Source organism: Centroberyx affinis, unplaced genomic scaffold, assembly GCF_046629955.1.
Source record: "Centroberyx affinis isolate AG114_WGS23_722 - 3 ecotype Tasmania unplaced genomic scaffold, CSIRO-AGI_Caff_v1 ptg007038l_1, whole genome shotgun sequence".
Taxonomy (NCBI): domain Eukaryota; kingdom Metazoa; phylum Chordata; class Actinopteri; order Beryciformes; family Berycidae; genus Centroberyx; species Centroberyx affinis.
In genome coordinates this window covers 339,609-358,642 of record NW_027283568.1, presented here as the reverse complement: position 1 = coordinate 358,642, position 19,034 = coordinate 339,609, and the positions used below count along the sequence as shown (strand labels likewise).

At 42.9% G+C, this 19,034-nt stretch overlaps 1 protein-coding gene across 2 annotated transcripts in view; it reads left to right on the top strand.

Annotated features, from left to right (window-relative positions):
• The first annotated feature begins 1,409 nt into the window (after window positions 1-1,409).
• Window positions 1,410-19,034, top strand: part of fgf14 (fibroblast growth factor 14) — an 86,846-nt gene continuing 69,221 nt past the window's right edge. Inside the window, exon 1 of one of the 2 annotated variants that reach the window (XM_071513354.1) lies at window positions 1,410-1,617. In XM_071513354.1, coding sequence (XP_071369455.1) covers window positions 1,410-1,617 — 208 coding nt within the window. Of the gene's footprint in view, window positions 1,618-14,951; window positions 15,025-19,034 lie in introns of those variants that run through there. The other variant, XM_071513356.1, reaches the window with a different exon arrangement.

Here is a 19,034-nt window from a genome sequence, read left to right as displayed (position 1 = left end):
ATACAGTAGTATATCTTAATGTTTTGTGATATAACAAACTTATTGTTTTGTTGTGATAGTTGTATAGTGTCCTTCTAAAACCACTATAGTTCTTTTTCATAGGGGATGTTGTTTTCATTTTGCTGCTATCTACTATGCACTCAATTCCCTTCTACATTCAGCTTTTTAATGCTTGCAGTTTTTTTGTGCACTATATGTGAGATTAAATACACTCAGCCTATAGAAGTAATAATGATCTCAGCTGTTGCAGTGTCCTGTGGTCTACTGTACTCTGCAGCCCTGTTTCAATAATGCTTAGATCACTTGACACTGGCCCACGCAAGCATCCCCACCAACCTATCACAGGTGAGTCTTAGCACCTGTGACTTTATAACGGAACAGAGCTTTCATCCCAAATGTGTCGATAAACTAATACATATGTGGATGCACAAAGCCGCTAGAAGTCTTGAAGCACTTAAGAGTAAAAATCAAAATAGCACATCGAGTAGAAATGGGATGAAGAAGAGCGCAGTAAATGCAGATCTTCTTCGTGCGGGGCACACACACACACACATGCCTCCTAAAGCAATGCAGAAAATCTAGGGTTACTTCACTGACATTATTTCCAAGAATCCTCACTGAAATGGCTTAAGACAATAGTCTCAGTCAGATCATAAAAATTTCTGAGAGCATCAGTGATATGACGGCGCAGAAACCACGTGTTTACGTAATGGAAAGCCAATCTTTCAATTTAACCCCTCCTCCCCGTCTATTTCTAACAGAGGTCCGATGCGAAGGGAAATTCATGCAAATATTTTTATACAAGCGCACCGTACTTTTGGAGATGCCAGTGGCGTTGTGGTGAGAAGGGTTGAGGAAAATCCCCCAAAAGGAAAGAAACACATACTCCAGGAATCACGGACAGACACCAAGAAAGCAAACCTGGCTTTAACAGAAACGTTGCAGTGGGGGGACTAAAAGAAATGCAAACTGAGGTTGTTGGAATTTGACCTCGCCAAACAAGCTGGTTTATACGAGAAACCAAGTGGACTTGATCCGGCAATGTGTTGTTTTGTTGGGGCTATCATTGCAGCAGTCTGTGCATAGGATGCATCCTCCCTTGGCTTTTGATGCTGTGCAGATCCACCCTCCTCTCCTCAGAGTGATGAACTAATAGGCAATGATTTTCTCCTCGGAAATCCACCGTGTTTCACTGTTTTCACGTTAGTTCTGTTTGTTTACTGGCTGCACGTCTCCTCCCGGTGCGACACATGCAATTTATAGAGTATATTTTCTATTATCGACTAGTTGAGGTGGCATCCTTTATACGCCAGAAGAAGAAAAAACACCTTAATTACGAAGTCTGACAGATAGTGAATATTTTGCCACGTGAATGAAAACGCATAGGACTTGGATATACCTATTTTTCTATGATACAATTGGTTGCCTTGTCCTGGAGAACTGATCCAATTGTGTTATTATGCAACCGCAAGGATCTCATCTATATCTGGGTGTTTAAGCCACTGGATTGCTCTTCGCCCAAATCAATGTGGTTTCTTTGGAACATTTTCAGCAAAGGAACGCATATGCTGCAGTGTCTTTGTGGCAAGAGTCTTAAGAAAAACAAGAATCCAAGTGGTAAGCTCATCACCATTATGCCTACTCCTCCGTTTCGCTGCGAACCGGTGTGTGTGTGTGTGTCTATGTGTGTGTGTGGATCTCTGTGTTATTCGTTTGTTTGTTGTAATGGTAATAGATCTGCAATCATATTTATGCAGCGAGTGGATGCAGAGGCGCTGGGAGGGGGGAACAACTTATCCTGTGCAGCTACTATCGGCGAGCCCAGGCTTGGGGACGCGCAGCGCACAGGCACACAAAAAGCCCCCCTGCATCACCGAGGCACCATGATCTCCTAACTTTTTAAATAGCGCGCAGATAGATGTTATTTCAATGTCTTCAGTGGCGAGAGGGATCAAGTCGAGGCACCGCTACTCGCTGATCTATTCTGTCCATCCAACGTGATCCCCCATAACCAGGTTTTCAGTTCTCGGGCTTACTGCAGCAGCATTCCCCCTCTGCAACACCACTTCTCGATTAAATGGGCTACACTCGCTGTGTTTTCAGCGAGCCAGCTGGAGGAGACAGACTATTCTTTCATGTCTGTCTTTAGGCTATCACAGGCCAGTATTCATCACACGGGCCTGGGAAAAGATGATTTTATGTTCACTTAGTTGATGTATTTTGTTTAACAGGCCAGTAGTATAGGTGTGAATGGGACATGTAGAAAAGGAATTGGGCTCTACTGCACTAATGCAAATCCTCCACTTGAGCAGTCGGCATCATTTCAGTCCAAACATTAGGCTTTTTTTTTTTTTTTGTAAAAGCGATGCAAGCTATAGTCTGCCTTCAGCATCATATCTACACCGCGCATTTGCAGCTATAAAACTGTGAAATATCGTAGAGCTTCAGAGAGCAAACAATGTTTATTTCAACAGGCTGTTGTAGGAATGAAAGAAAACCCCTGGGTGGACAGCATGTAGCCAGGCTACTTGTTACCTCGTGTTGTAGGTTTGAAGTTGATGTGCTCAGCAGCACTGTTTCTTTCCTCGACATTGCCACTGCAGTATAGTAGATCATCATAATACTGTAGCTTAGCTGTTTTGCCTTGCTGACACCGCAAGAAGCAAAGACAAAACATACCATCTACAAAGCTTAACATCTTGTCTAATTTGTGTAATGTGCTGTATTACCAGGATGCCCAGGCTGGCATTTCCAATAAAGATGAACAGTGTTGCCTTCTCTAAAGACGTAAAGGCTGGGGTGAAATAGCAGCTGATTGAGTGCTGCTCAGTGGAGAAGCCGCAGCAAAAACACCAACTTCCCCAAGTCCCGCTCCAGGGACAGTGTAACCAAATCGACACCATACAGCCAATCGATCAAAGCTGAGACGCACCATCAGATTTCTGCAATTTGAAGGCATGTGACTTTGATCCTGAGAGTAGCCCACATTTATCTTGTAGAGACACATCACTGAATTATTCTGAACTGTGGATGGTGTGCGTACAACATCGCCCGGGTTTGTGCTGAAGCAGCAGATAGAGCTTATAGTTGACTGGGATATGAAGTAGGCCAAGATGCAGACTGTGTCAGTGGGGTGCAACATACAACTCCTTAAAATGACTGAAAGATGCAGGTCACTAACAAAATGCTGAGCCTACTATGTCAAACACATTAGAGCATGCAACAGACTCGTTTCAGCTACCTTTCTCATAGTAATACAGTAATAGTAATACAGCAGGCTCTGTGTGGCCCTCCTGTTAGTGGAGGCAAAGACAGAAGCAGGCATTTCCGATATAGTGCTCACTAGGCCTGAGCCGCAAGAGCCTAGATTGAATATAGTGCTCCAGCTCCTAGCCTGTATTTTTAGTAACACAACATAACCGAGAGAGCAGCGAGAGACTTAGCCATCCCAACTGTATCAAGGAGATTTTCAGTCTTTGTCAACACAGAAACATCTGTGTAATGATACAGTGATGGTTAGTTGGATCTCTCTCCACACACAAAACTTATAGGCATACTTGCGTCGCTGATGCATCTGAAGAGTTTGAAAGTATCGGTTCTATAAGGGCCTTCTGCTCCAGCAGATGGCACTTGCTGTTTGCCTAGTGTGGGCTAATATTTGCCTGGCAGGGGCAAAATAGCTCTTTTGGTGCTGTGTGTGTACGTGTTTGCGTGTTAGTGTGAGGACGTGTGCGTGGATGGAGTGTGTGTGTATGGAGTGTGTGTGTATGTGTGTGTGATCATGTGGTTGTGTGTTTTCTCTTGTTGAAAGTGTTTGGTAAGCACAGATTTGTTTGTAGTCTACATGAAAACTGATTTCGTCAGGGACCAAAAACGAACCCAGACTTCTTAGCAGAGAGCTGACTTCTTAGCTCGATGAATGCTTCCATCATCAGTGATTTACAGGTTATTCTTGGGATTCTAGAACCTATATGCATGTGAACCTATAGTATATCTTTGAGCTTTGCTGCAGCTATAATATAAACAAAGTATTTGTAAAAATCTTACTTTTTACATATCTGTTTAGATGCAACCAGTTGTTTGCCCATTCCTCTTTCTTCATATCATTATCTTTCTGTGCACATTGAAAGCCTGTCTGTTTGCAAATAACTGCATCCCTTTGAATTGCCCTCACAGTATGCAATTCATCTGCCATGCAATACCTCATCTACAGAAAACAGGAGAAAAAGCAAGTGATGACATCAGTGTCAGTTGTTTTGATGGAGAAAAAAAGAGTAGATGGGTACAGAGTCAGTATATCTTGAAATAGACTACAAATCGGCATTGTTTAACTGGAAGCCAGATGCCAGAGAGCAGTGTTCCAGTGTAGCTTAATGGGTAGAGCATAGCACTGACATTACTTGGGTTACGGGTTCAGCTCCCTTTGGAGCCATCCACACTGGAAGACTAAGCTGTCACTATGCTTTACAAGGCTGTGGATAAGAGAAACCACCAAGAGATGTTCCATTCTGATGCATGTGAACATGTTGGGTCAAAGTTAGAGCGGGCAACGGAACTACTCACTTCCTTGGTGCGTAAGGCGATGTGCCATCGTGCAAACACTCCACATCCACTTCTAGTCCTGCTGCAAACACGCCTCCCCATTACCAAAGACTTACTAAGCCCTTAAAGTGGCTTACCAGTTAATTTTCTTATTCTATATTCTTTTAGCCATGTCAGTTTTTTCCAGCATGATCTTTTCAGAAGCTCGGGCTGCGTCACATCCTTGGTCGATTGCCCCGAGGGTTGGTGGTCTGGTAGATCTGGCATAGCTGGCCTCCCCTTAATGTTCACTCACATGTCTCAGCAAGGGTATATGTCTCTCCGAGTGAGCATACAACATGATTCATTAATTCAATTAAGTAATGAACTAGCTGAGATACATTTCACCCTGCAGCCTGCGTACTAGTACTGGGTGAATGAGTGACCGCATAGTTGTCATCATAAAACTTTGAGAAAGTCATTGAATGGTAGTTACAACTGAGATGAATGACAATGGCTTCTGATGAGGGCATTTGAAATGGTTGGTTTGAGTCGAGGGGTAGATGTGATCCATGTGGAGGGCAAGTAGCCAGGTTACTGTAAGAGCAGAAATACAGAGGGATGTGTGAAGTCAATAGGTGGCCTCCTCAGAGTAGTACAGCGGCAGCATACTGACAGCAGAATGACAGTACAGGTCACAGAATGCACAGGCGTCCACGTGATGACGGTTCATAGCGTATCAAGTGAAGCTCAACTCTATGGTGTGTGACAGAGCCAGGAGGCCGTGGCTCCGACGGTGCGATGCTATACTGCTCTTGTTTGCTGCTGAACTTCAAAGCAGTATTAACCCCTAACCCCCTTAGCTTGCATCACACCCATGCAGCTGCGACCCCAGATAATTCATACAAAGCTCATGTAACCGATCAGCAGTTTCGGGACTCGTCTGCTCCGGCACGGCCGCCTTAAGGCCACAACCTTGGAATGGCGCTGAATACTGAGAGCTCTGAAAATTAAAATGTTTTGATTTGCGGCTCGCAAAATCTGTGGATGGAAATTGAGTATAGACATAAATAAACACAAGGCACAAGTTTGGACAGTGCCAACAATTTCTGTAAAAGTCATTTATTTAGATGGCCTACATTGCTATGAATTATAAGTGACAGATACTTGACTAGATGGTAAATACTTTGTAAGAACAGCAACTGCCTTTGTTTCAGCATATTGAATGGCACTTTAATAAGGTGTATATTGTTATGCCTACATGTTTTTGGCTGTCATATCAGGTTTATGAATCTATGAGTGTAAAATATTCTTTTCACCGTGAACTGCTCTTTGCTGAGCACAGTATGAGGAGACTTCCATAGTGTAATCTGAAATTACATGTGCATTTTAATAACCAGATTCTGCTGATGGTGTCCTTTCTCCATGCAATTCTCACCTCAGAGCAAGAGCAATATAGGCCTATCTCAAATTCTGCTCTTTGCAAATCACGCCTGTTAGAGGAGAAAAGGGGCAGGTTTTTTTTTTATATTGTTATAACATGGTTAATTCATTTGTGACACACACCCACGCCAGTTTAATTTGTGGCAACAGAGAAAAAAGCCAGGCACCAACCACAAGCATAATTAAAGGGGTTGGATAAGATTCAAACAAGAACTCCTACAATTAGAAGAACAACAGTGTTGACTAAAAATAACCTCCTCTAACCACCAATGGCATGTTGCTAGGTTTCATACAAAAATTTGCAGTAAGTTTGTAATTGGCCAAACTGCAGTAGCTTTCCTGATAATAATGTTTTGTCGGCACTGAAACGCTACAGATTATCTGATACATTCAAAGCAATAAAAGAGGCTGCGTAGGTGACAGTACCAGCAAGTGCTCACACATTTAGCAAGGTAGATTCTAAAAGCAGTGCTAGTTATACTGATGAACTCACAACACAATGAAGACAGAGACAGAGGATAAAAGTGTGACAGCAATGTGAAGCGTGAAGTATTCTGAACTTCGTTGTAGGTTTCACTGACTGACTAAGGTTTTTTTTCTTATACTGTACCTCCTGTTATGCTATTGTGATTGGCTGGATGGAGGGACGAAGCTGCATGTCTCTGCAGTGGGTATGGCACAGGTCAACAAGAAAAACTGTTTCCCTCTGATCTCACTGGACATGATAATGGCAGGCAGCGACATCATCAGTTTTCACAGTGAATTAATTGTGGGTTGTCTCTGTCCTGCTCTTGAGAAATATGACCTGCAGGGGTGATGAGATTCAAGTTCCTGGCTGCCATTCCACCTCCCTCGGAGAGACAATCAAGTTTACATACAAATCAGCGCAGAAGAGAGGGTAAATGGAGAGAGAGCAAGATGGAGGAGGGGTTAGATAGATAGATAGATAGATAGAGAGAGAGGGACAGAGAGAGAGAGAGAGAGAGAGAGAAAGAGAGAGAGAGAGGTGGGCTATAGGAGGGCAAATTACAAAAAATCAGAATATACATGAAGCTTCCCTCAGCTGCCTCTGGATGCGGCTGTATGCAGCAGTGTGTGGAGAGGTGAGAGCAAAGATGGCCCATGCTGTCCTGGCTGCTTGCCCCCAAGGGTGACTCTGGCCACGGGACCTGTGGTGGACGGTTTCACGGGCCGCTCAGGGAGCTGCTCTCTGTCCCCTCAAGGTTAGGCCTGATGGGACTTGGCTTGAAGGGGAAACAGGATGAAACGGTTTACGTTCTTTCAGAGGTCCTGAGCACCTTTTGTTTTCTGATGCTCTGATGTTTTCCGTTTATAATGATTTAGGTGTGTGTGAGTATGATACAGTATGCATTAAAACTTCCATTGTGTCATTACCCCTCGCTCTGTTGCTCGGCCTGTAAATATTAGCTTTAATGCATGTCCCATACACAACAATAGCACCTCATTTGGAGTTAGCACCCGATCTGCTGAACATACATAATGTAATCTACCCCTCCTGGAAGTGGACACCACCGGGTCATGTCATATGAATGCAAAGTAGTTATGTCCTACTGTCCTTTTTCAGCACTGATTTATTACCAGCATTGTTATTCTAGATTTAAATGTACATAACACAGCGGCCCTAAATGCCCTCCTGAAGAATAGGATTCAGTTGTAGCAGAGCATAGACCGAATATTGTCATTTGTCATCTTGTTTTGGAAATTGAACCGATCTGTTTGGCCTTCAAAGCAAACTTACCTCCTTTGATCAACTTTCTGTCAGCTCATGGGTCAATATTAGCTTGCATATCAGATGATAAAACAGTGAAGTTGTCAGTCTTTCCACATGGCTCTAATGCACTGATGATAGGTTTGTGTTTTTAGTAAATGGCATAAGGCTACCTTCACTTTTTAACTTGCAGTGAATAGACTGAAGACATTAGCGAGCAGCTTTTCTTTTTGAATGCAGCCTGATAATGGCTTTTAAAGGTTGGATCTAGCTGATTGCTGCTGGAGAGATCATGGCTAGTCCGCCTAAAGCAGCTTTCATTTACTAAAAACAATGTATGAAACATCTCATGCAGCAAAGATGACATTCTCGAATTTTGTTTATCTTTGTTTCTACTGAGGATGTTGGTGTGGAAGAACAATATTCGTTTTCTGCTAATTAGATGTGTTAAAGCTCTCTTCATTCATACCTGTTTTCTCTATTGCAGCCTTATTCAATGCCAAATAAATTTCCTCAGAATGAACTGCAGGTGAAATGCAAGTGAGGAGAGATTAGTTGATTGTTTTGCGATTTGAGTCATAGATACAGTTATTGTGAGGAGGAGTATCATGCGGCTGAATGTGCATTACAGTGTTTACTGTGATGTGCTGATTTAGTTGGTGAAATGAGACAGTTGAGTAGGACTTTTTTTATTTTATAGCAGCCCTTCTACACAGTATTAAGCATATTCGAAGAAATCACATTGAGGAACCCCTTAGAACAAATGCTCACAAGAATTTTGCACCTTTTCCTTATCAGAATGTATTGTTTCTTTGGCCATTTTGAAATATGTTCAACACAGAGGGATGAAATTGGCCATTTGTGGAAAGACACTGACATGATCCTGTCAGATTTGAATGAATAACTCGATGACTCCTGTGTGCAAGATCACACACCGATTGAGACGGTGCCATAAATTGATTCTTAATGGTCAGTTTTATGAAGTTTTATCAGTTTTATTTCTTGTCCTCATTAGTTTTAAGTCATTTAAGGTCACTGAAAAAGCTGTTTGGGCCCATCAATGACCAGTTGACCATGTTCTGTAAACGTGATACTCAGATCAATTTCTAATCTCAAGACACCAGCGCTTAAATTGACTTTAAACAGGAACGCCTGTATCTTTGTACTGGAGGAAAGAGAGACTTAGTGCTCGACTTAGATGTTATTAGAAATAACGTAGAGGTCGCTGTCTGGAGGTCTCTGAAGTTACCTTGCCAATTTTTTTCATGCACCTCTTAACCATATGCTAACTCTGGGCTTACACTGACCTTTAGGAATGTCACAAACAAAAAATAAATTCCACACAGCAAGATATTTCCATATGCCCATTGCTTTAAATCAGGTATAAATGTTAGGGAGGAATTTTGGGGCCCTGACATCTGAAACATTTTTTATACTTTTTTCTTTTATACTATTTTTTGTTTTTCTTAAATGAAGAGTCACAAAATGTTTCCCTAAGCATATCATGACTTTATGATCAACACCCAAAGTAGTTTGAAGGTCTTCGAAAATATTTGAACATATTTTTTTGTGTTACTCTCAGTGCCCCCCCAACACACACACACACACACACACACACTCACGATCATTGGAGATGAGCCTTAACCTGACCTGCTTACATATAATATTTATAATTTTATAATGTCTCAATATACTTCTTTTTCCCACCAATAATCCTATTTTTTTTTAACTTGAGGAACAAGTTTGAAGTTGAAGTTCCTTTTTCTTTAAGTTTAATAGATACATTTCAAGGACTCCCTGATTCCATTGACCTCAATAGTTTATACCTGGCTTTACCCAGGCTAGGCACAATTCTGATCACTCTCCTATTTTTTTTTTCCTGTGAAACACCAGGAAATTGAGGCACATCTCAAAATAGACGCTGCAGCAGGATAATATAGCCTCTGCTTTTCCCCACTTGGTTTTTCTGCCCCGTGTCTTATGGAAGCTCCATAAATCATTTCATAATTTGGCTCATCCTCTGCCCTCAATAGTGGGATCTATGTGACATATCTCCCACTTCTGTGAGTGTGGAGGTGTGGTGTTGTGTGAGGAGCAGGGGTGTAACGCGGCTCTAAGTAGGTTCCCTCTGACACATGACACATCTTACCGCTCGCTACTTCCAGGACCCCAGAGGACTGGTCACATGACAGCCGCCGTGGAGCTGCGGTGATTTTCTGTGCCGGCCTGATGCACCACGCACTGATTTACAACAAACTGATGAGCTGATGAGAGAGAGGGACAGAGAGAGAGAGAGAGAGAGAGAGAGAGAGAGAGAGAGCAATAGAGAAGAATGCAAATACAACTCTCCGAGACTTTGATTTTTATTGATTCAGGGGAGCAGAAGTTTGAACAGTGTTAAAGCTGGGTTGACACAGTGCAGTGCGCTGCTTGAAGTTCATCATCATTACCAAGCTGCATGCTGAGGTGTCAGGAAATGCTTCTGTGTCCGGTCGCTGTTAATACTGTGGAAGTGGATTCTATGAGGGAGGCTTTAATGGGTGTGTCAGGGGCTTTTCTCTCTAGGGGGCTTTAGTTCGGAGGCTTGGTTGCTATGACAGCCCAGTGCAGTGTTGTCACAATACCAGAATTTTGATACCAATAACAAGTTTAATATCTAAATGTTCAATACTACTACGATACCACAGCAAAGAAAACACTTCACATGACATGGACAGCTTTGTAACAGCTTTTGTTTGGGTTTTGATACACTTCGATGTGCGTCTTTGTTGACTGTATTGCTGCGTTCACATCTTAATGCTCCGCTGGTGTGACGGAAGCCAGACTGGAAACCATTCATTCCAATGGAGGGTCTTTTTTAATTAGAGCTCGGCTCGGCTGGCCAAAGGATGACAGATATTTTCCAAAATCTGCGTTGTTAATGCAGCATCATAATAGCTGGAAGTGACAAAAAGATAACTTTAACCACTGGTTTATGGCATAGCAAATTGTGAACAAAAAGTCAATGAGATATATAAGCCAACAAAAATATTTTTAATCTGTTTTCTTAATGAAAAGTTTGTTACGACCGTATTTGTTGTTAGTGATGATGTTATAGTTTTTGGCCATTCTCATTTTCAAAAAAAGCAGGAATAAAATGTTTTCTATCTGGAATGAAGGTGGTTTTCCCATTAATTCTGACATACGTGGTCAACTTTCAGTTCAGGTCAACATTCAGTTCATGCATTCAACATGAAAGAGAAATTTTGCTTGAGCTCCGTGACTTCCATCAGTTGTTCTGGGGTCTCAGAACCAGTCAACCAGTTTAGGTGGACTGGGATTCATTTCAAGACTTGTTTGACACTGTTGCCATGTTTTCAGCTGTTAGACTGCTGCAGTTCACTGTCTGGCTACTCCGATCCCAATCTGCAGACATACGCCCTCTGGAGGTGACGCTGAAATGGAATTTCAGCTTGCAGAAAATATCTGGTGAAAGTTTTAAATGTTTATAAAATCCACTACTGAATTCAATCTTTTATAGTGGTATTTAAATAAAAAAAAAAAAAGTAGTATTGAAATTTCGGTAGTCTATTGTCCGTGCTTTGTGCCCACGCTGCTTTAAAGATTTAATTCTCATCCTTGTGTGAGGCTCAGGCTTACTTAGGTCTGTTCAGACATCCAGTGTTGACTGTTGAAAGAGGCAATTTGGCTGATTGCAGAGCAGTGGGCCCTCTCCCCAGCCGTACTCCTTCCCCTTTCATTCAGCGGCAGTAACACTGTTCACTCTAACTTCTCTACTCTGAGGAAAATAACGTAGCGGACCCCCTATCACTGATTTCTCACCTGTTAAATAATCCCCTCACCAGCTGACATTTCCTCTACAGAATGATGACTGACGTGATTATAGTGGGGATGTTTTTTTAAAGGGAGGCTGTAGAGTCAGTTCTGGCTGGATGGAAGTCTGGAGTGGTGTAATTTGACTCAGACAAGTCAACATAACGGCGTAAAAAAAAAAAAAAGGTCTGGAGCGTCTTGACTGTATTGAACGTGTCTGTCTATGCATCCCGAGGTCGCAGGGTCTCTCTCTCTCTCTCTCTCTCTCTCACGCACGCACGTGCACACACACACACACACACACTCTGTCTTTCTCCTGACCTCCTGGGCTTTCTCATCGCATCGTTTCTGTTCTTCGCTTCTGCCCCAAGGCTCATGTGCCGCTGCAGAGCCACACACCTCAATCTGCTTCTTTTGGGTTGAGGTCTCTCTTCTCCTCTCCTCTCCTCTCCTCTCCTCTCCTTTCTTCCTTCTCCTTTCTTTTGCTATCTTCTCCAATCCTCTCCCAGATCTGGATCCAGCCCAAAGTGATGTTGTTTGGGCTTTAGTGGAGTGTTGCTTTTGTAGAACTTGCAGGAATATGTGTATTACTCCCAACACAGTCACATTTATTCATGCTTCTGTTGAAAAAAAAAAAAAAGTAATGCGCGACAATAATATCTCAGCAGTTTCAAATGTTATCTTGGGGTTATTTCCTATGCCCAGTGGCTCATCAAAACCCAATTTGGGCTTTTTGAATCATTTAGATTTCATGAGCCTATGAAATAATTACTATCTATATTTAGATCTTACTGTAGTGCTAATCTATCTATCATTTGAATTTGAAAGTTTTTATGTGTGGACTGGAATCTGTGGACATCAGGACGTTAGTGGAAGAGTGGTGCTGTTAGAGCTGTATAAACATACCTGACTCAGAAGATAATAGCCCAACTAATCTCAGGCAAATAACAAAAAATATACTTCAATCTGCCAAAAAACTTACGAATTAGCCTCTTTGAGATGAGTCTGGAATCGTAAACAATCTGCCCAGTTGTGAGAACATGATGCACAGCTGGTGCACAAGACAGAGCAGTTGGCAAAGCTTCATGCTTGATAGCACTTGATAGAAACACAAAATTAAAAAAAACAAGCAGAGAGAATTTGTGCAGACGATATGAAATAAACCCAAAGAAATAAACAAAGCAAAAAATGAAGATGAGAAACAACTGAATTGGATCGCAGAAATGAAATAATAGCAAAACACAACAGGAGAGAAGAGGATGAAGTTAGCATTTGCGGCGATCGTTCATTTCCCATATTTTGAAGCTTGTGACACGGACAAACTTTGCACCTCAAACATCATCATACATTTTCTGATACAGCCTGTTGATATTTTACCTGTCACAACAAGACTGCTCTGAAGCGTCGCTCCATCCACTGTTGGACCCAGCAGCTGAAGGGTTAAAGGGCTGACGGAGTGCGCTGAGTGAGTGAGTCCATGAATTATCGGTAATATTGTTTCCAGGCCATCATGTCGGATCGGGAAATGATACAATCGCATTAGCATGCGGCCGGTGCTGCGACAGAGAGGGCCGGGTCATGTTCCCCATGGCTCTGACCACACAGGAATGAAGCCTTTATCAAGCACATCACATGGGACATACTGGGTTGTGTGTGTTAGTGAGCGACTGACAGAGACAGTGTGTGTTAGTCCAGGCAATAAAGCCAGAGGCACACTGCTGAAGCTTACTACTGTGCTGCTTTGCAAGGAAATTAGTACAATTTGAAGAAAATACTGTACAAGGTCAGCTGGTCTGTATCTTACAGTGTTTTTCCTTGGCTGCATTTTTCATGATTGGATCATGATTGATTGATATAACTTCATGACTCACTGTAGGCCTATAGCCCATCTACTGTTGCCCATTGCCTGACTGCTCTCTACTGTCTGAATAACGTGAACACAGAGATACTCCGTCTCTTGTTCTCTCTTCTTCTTTCTCTCTCTCTGTCTCTCCAGCCCCTCCTATACCCTTTTCCCCTCTTCTACTCTTCTCACATTCAACATTTCCATTTACGTACATCCTTACCAGCACTCACAAAGTCCTCTTTTTCACCCTTTTTCTCTTTCTGCCATCCATTCTTTCTCTTTATTTCACACACGCAGGCACGTAGGCACACATCCATTCTCTTTCTTACTCTTTCTCTGTCTCTATCACTCTCTCGTTCTCCATTCGGGGGTCTGTTCTGTGCAGTGCTGGAGGTTGTGTGGTGGCTACGGTATGCTGTGTAGATTTTTGCTGCAGTGCAGCAGGCAGTATTGTACTGCTGCCTCTCTCTCTCTCTCTCTCTCTCTCTCTCTCTCTCTCTCTCTCTCTCTGTCTCTCTCTCTCTGTCTCTCTCTTCTCTGTCTCCCTCTGTATGTATGTTTTTTTGTGTACGTTGTTTGGGAACTGTGGAACACTTCCAGACAGTTTTGTTGTTAAAAAAAAAAAAAAAAAAAAAAAAAAAATGGCATTAGCCCCAGCGCTTCCGTCTCATCCATCACGCCCGGCAAACCCAGCACTTTGTTGCCTTCCATTTTTGCTTGGGCACTTACACAGCTTTGTCAACATTTTTATGATGACCTTTTGGAAGTTCTTATTTTCGTACTTATTTTCGCCCCTTCCACATCCCCTTCTTAAACCTGAATTGCCACAGTTTCAGCTGCCCCCCCTTGATTCAGAGAGAGAGAGAGAGAGAGAGAGAGAGAGAGAGAAAGAGAGAGAGAGTGTGGCGGCAGTGACTAAGTTACTTGTATCTAGTGGTGAGTGCCTGGCTGCTTCAGCAGAAAGGTCAGCTGTTTTGAGCTAAACACAACAGGCTGCAGACATTAAGGCACTCAGGTACAACATGTCTGGGACCAGACAGCTACAGCACCATGGGACAGAGCGCTAGGCCAAACAATTCCTTACAAAACAACATCTAGCGAAACTCACCAGCCAAAGATCTTATTCAGGAACCCCTTGCTTCTGTTTTGGTCCCAAGGAACAGTCTCACTTGCTGTCACATGCCATACAGACAGTTTATAAGCTGCCAATTCACCAGCACCACTTAGCTGTGACATAACAGCACTTGACATTTCTGGAAGGCTATCTCCAGCCAGTAGAGAAAGTGTCAGCGCTATCTGGGGGATTTTATCTGCATGTTTGAGGGTTCTGGTGGGGACATGGAGGTGGGGTCTGTACAAGTGGGCGACAGGCACGGTGGGTGTGTGTGTGTGTGTGTGTGTGTGAGAGAGTGTGTGTGTGCGCGTCCGTGCACTTGTGAATGGGTTAAAAGGCCGTGGTGAGATGTGTGGGATGTCTGGCCATGGGGCACAGAAACCTTAGCGATATTACTAAATATTACATACTGTATATACATATATATTCTATATTCAGTCTATCTTTATAGCTCATTGGAAAACATCAAGCTAGATCCAACAGCTATGGAGACAACATCGTTTGTTAAGATCATGGAGCGGCGTTTATGCAAGGCGTTGAAGGCTGAGGGAGCACATGGTAAGTCTCAACAGACGGCTCAGCAAACTTCCGGATGAGAGTCTAACATAATGAAACAGCTGCTATACTTGTTGCCCTTTTCAGATGGTATATAGGTCTACCTTTCAGGTGTAAAGAAACTTATTTGTTTAGGCATGGCAGGTGAAATATTGGACGCATACTGAGTGTGCGTGTGTGTGTGTCATTCCATATTAAATCCCTGGAATGCTTGTACAGTATAAAAAAACAAGGACTTTATTGATTTACGCTGAGCCTGATTGATGAATTGACAGTCTGCTAGATATGAAAGAAGCACGAGGAGATGATGTGAACTTCATATGAGCAGGGAAAATCTTATTGATGCAGTCTGCTTCCACACCAATAAAACTAATCACTGCATTGCAGATGATCAAACCTGAAGGTCACACTTTGTAGTGTGTGTGTGTGTGTGTGTGTGTGTGTGTGTGTGCGGTTCAGTGTAAAGTATTTTTTATACAGGAGCGTGGCAGAGAGGGGGGGGGGGGGGGGGGGGTGATTTCATTATGTATGTAATGAGTTTATTTTTTATTATTTGTCCTGCATAAAATATGAACCTGTGGAGAAGAAATAATGAAGCCCAGTGGATAGATCCATGTCGTTTGGCTCTACAGTGATACCAAACTCTCTTCTATTCTATTGTGTTCTATTGTATTCTATTCTAGTTGATGTATTACAATATTGCAGTTCTAGGGCCTTAGTAATTTTTCCCACTCATGCTCTCCTGTTTTTGCTGGTTGCTGACACACACACATACACACACACACACACACACACACACACATGCACTGGTGCTGGAATGCACAGATAAGCAGGCAGCAATCTCTTTTGTCTCCGCTGCCTCTTCATGTATGTGATCCACCAGGACCCTGACCTGTCACCCATAGTCTTGGATACACACTTTAACACAACATCTCCACACACGAAGAAACCACTCGCAACAGAGTGAGAACAAAAGCAGGAACCCAGAGACATAATAGCTGTGGTTTACTTTGTTCATTCTTGAACATTGAGAGTCAGCTTCAACATACACATTCAGACCTCACATGTCTTTACACAAATCGACATACAGCAAGAAAATACAATCATGCCAATCATGTTCGCGGAGCATCCTGACAAGTGGACAAACATGAGTTAGTTTGCTGTCACGCCTTGTCGTCTTACCTAACGCGAGAGAAATGAACGCCTAATGTCTTTGTCGACGCTGACAGTGGGAAGTTTGTCACCTGAATTGGTCAACACTGTTCCCTCGCTGCCATTGTTACTCCTGTCCCGAACATGTCGCGCTTTGTTGGAAAATGTCATCTTCAAAAAGCAAGTAGTAGATATTGGATTGATCTCTAAGGCATGTGAGAAATGCTATAATATCCACCAATTAGGATCCCATGGTCGGGGTCACTTGGGAGTAAGACTGTGGCTGCTCGCCGTGACTCCGCTGCCTGTCCTGCAGCCACGCAGGCGCCAGAGGAGCCGAAAGAAGAAAGGAGGTTGGAGAAAGTGGGGCAGATAGTTAAGATGGTTTAGCAAGCGTAGGCTCGGCCACTGTGGCGCTACTGTAGGGATAAACAGAGCGCTTTTGTGAGAAACTCCTCAGTGAAATGGATGTTTTTCCCCGCCGCACCATTATTCATGCAAGGGTTTGTATGGCGCTTTAATGATGGTCCCTGAGCCTGTAGCAACCTCGCTACACCAGGACTGTTTTGCAGTGCGCATGTGCGTCTGAACACAGTATATACACCGGGAGAGAGAAAGAGAGAGGACTGTCCAAGGTGTTTTACAGTACCTTGCTCTGGCAACAGCCAAGGCCGCTGGCTTAAGCTGTGTGAAAGTGAAATCCCTTTTTGCTGAGTAATTATCCTCTTTGACAACCTCTCAGACCTCAGCTTAACGTGTTGCTCCTTCGCTCCGTCATTCCCTCCATTCCTCACCGGCGCCCTCAATGGGCCCGGCCAGCACAGTATTGTTTTAATGTGTTTCATGACTAATTGATGGAGATTTTTTTTTACATGATTTATGACCAGTGTGCTGACTGATCACTTTTATTAATGGCTGAAATATAAAAGAGCTCAGGGAAAAAGGGGCCGCCTGGAAGAATAGATTTTTTTTTTTTCATCCCAAACATTTTCTCAACAGCATGACTTTGCTGCAGGACCCTAAACGCAGGGGAAGAAAGGGAAAGTGTGAAGTATAACATGAATACCACCACTAGCTTTGACCAAGTCACTTATGGTCACTAAAGTTTTACATTGTCTTCAGATCTTTTGTTAACCTTAAATAAAATAGTTCTCCAATGTACTTACAGTTTATGGACCATTCCATTGAGTATGTGTATATCTGGTGTCAGGATGTTTATGGCATAACAGAGAAACAAATCAAAACCATCAGTCCTTCCTAGTATTTCTCCTTGTGCACATTGTAATTGATGACCACTTAGTGGTCTGGTGCAGACTCTCCTATGTCCTGTGGAAAACAGAATATAACATTACAGTGCCAACCTGTTCGTCTGACCTCCCCATGCTATTCATCTCTCTGATATAACCTACTCACTATGTGCAAGGAGATCAATAGGGTAGCAACCATTCAGTTAACCACTCGCAGCGAAGGGATACTAGAATACTCTACACTGCTATAAATTTCATACTACTCTATATACTGATTTGGAAGTTAAAATTACCTCAAATTGTATTTTCATGTGGAATGGTGGGTTATCTGAATGTAAGTCCTAGTCTACTGACAGTGAGGTGAGACGGAGAATAATGAATGGTGAGATTTGAGTGAACTATTTCTTTAAGGGTGAAATAACAATGAATAACCATTTTCACACTGTGTATATTAAGAGTGCTAAATTTAGTGATGGAGTGGAGGGGAAAGAGCAGGTAGGCGTTTAGTTTTGTCAGGAGAGACAGAGGAGGCTGCTTTTTTTGGGAGGGAAAGGAGTGTGGAGAGAGAGCTGGAAAGAGGAAAGGTGAATAGTGTCTCGCTGCTGCTGCTGCTGTTGAGAATCACATGATAGACTGACAGGGAGAGGAGTTCTTTGTTAAACGCTGAAGATCATTGAAGCAAAGAGTCAAATTTTTTTGCCAGAGTATCTTCACAGCTCAGAGGGCTCACAGCCCTGGAAGTGCGAGGCGAGAGATGTGTGTAAGCCCTGCCATTGATATAGTGTAGGGGGAGCGGCACTATTACCTGTGCACTGTTCAAACCCTTCATTATGAAGTGCCGTGTCCTCTCCTACATTACTGGCATAGGCCGGTGATGGATACACCACAGGGAAAAGCAATCATTTGTGAGATGTCAGAGCATATGAATGGCTCTGCAGGTAAATTGAAGTTGTCAGAGGATGTTTTTTTGAACTTCTCAGAGCTGACAAAAACTCTGTGCTCAAGATAGTAATAATTTCACCTTGCATTGCATTATGTGACACGAAAGGTCACGTGTTAGTGATTGATGCAGTCGTATGGGATCATGTTGGGTCTGTCAGGCCAAGGTCCGCATTACTGTTCTCATTGGCTCAGCCATTTTTCTTTAAGCTGAAAGAACAGAGCAGGTCAGAAGACATAGACTGGTCAAGAGTGATGTAATTTTTCGGCCCAAATAGGGGATTCTGGATTCCGTCCTTCTTTAACATAAGGTGAAAGTCCATAGGAATGACCTGAGTGCCTCTATTTTCCTTTACAGGTTCCTCTATATTTTTCTCTGTTTGTTAAGGTGATTGAATTCTGGTGGGTTTTGAAACAGAGTGGAGTGGTTGCAATTTGGTCAAAGCATATTGTAAGTGCTCCGCTCCCACTCCGCTCTGGGTCTTCTTCACTCCGCTCCCCACTCATATGAGAGAAAACTCGCTCTGCATCCATACATAGTAAAATCCTCACTCCGCTCTTCTCCTGTCAGAGACAGTGTATGCCACCAAGCCGATCATGTTGAAAACCTTTTCAGTCAGTAGAACAATTAGAAAAAATGGCCCAGCCACATATTTCTTTGGCCCACTCAAGATT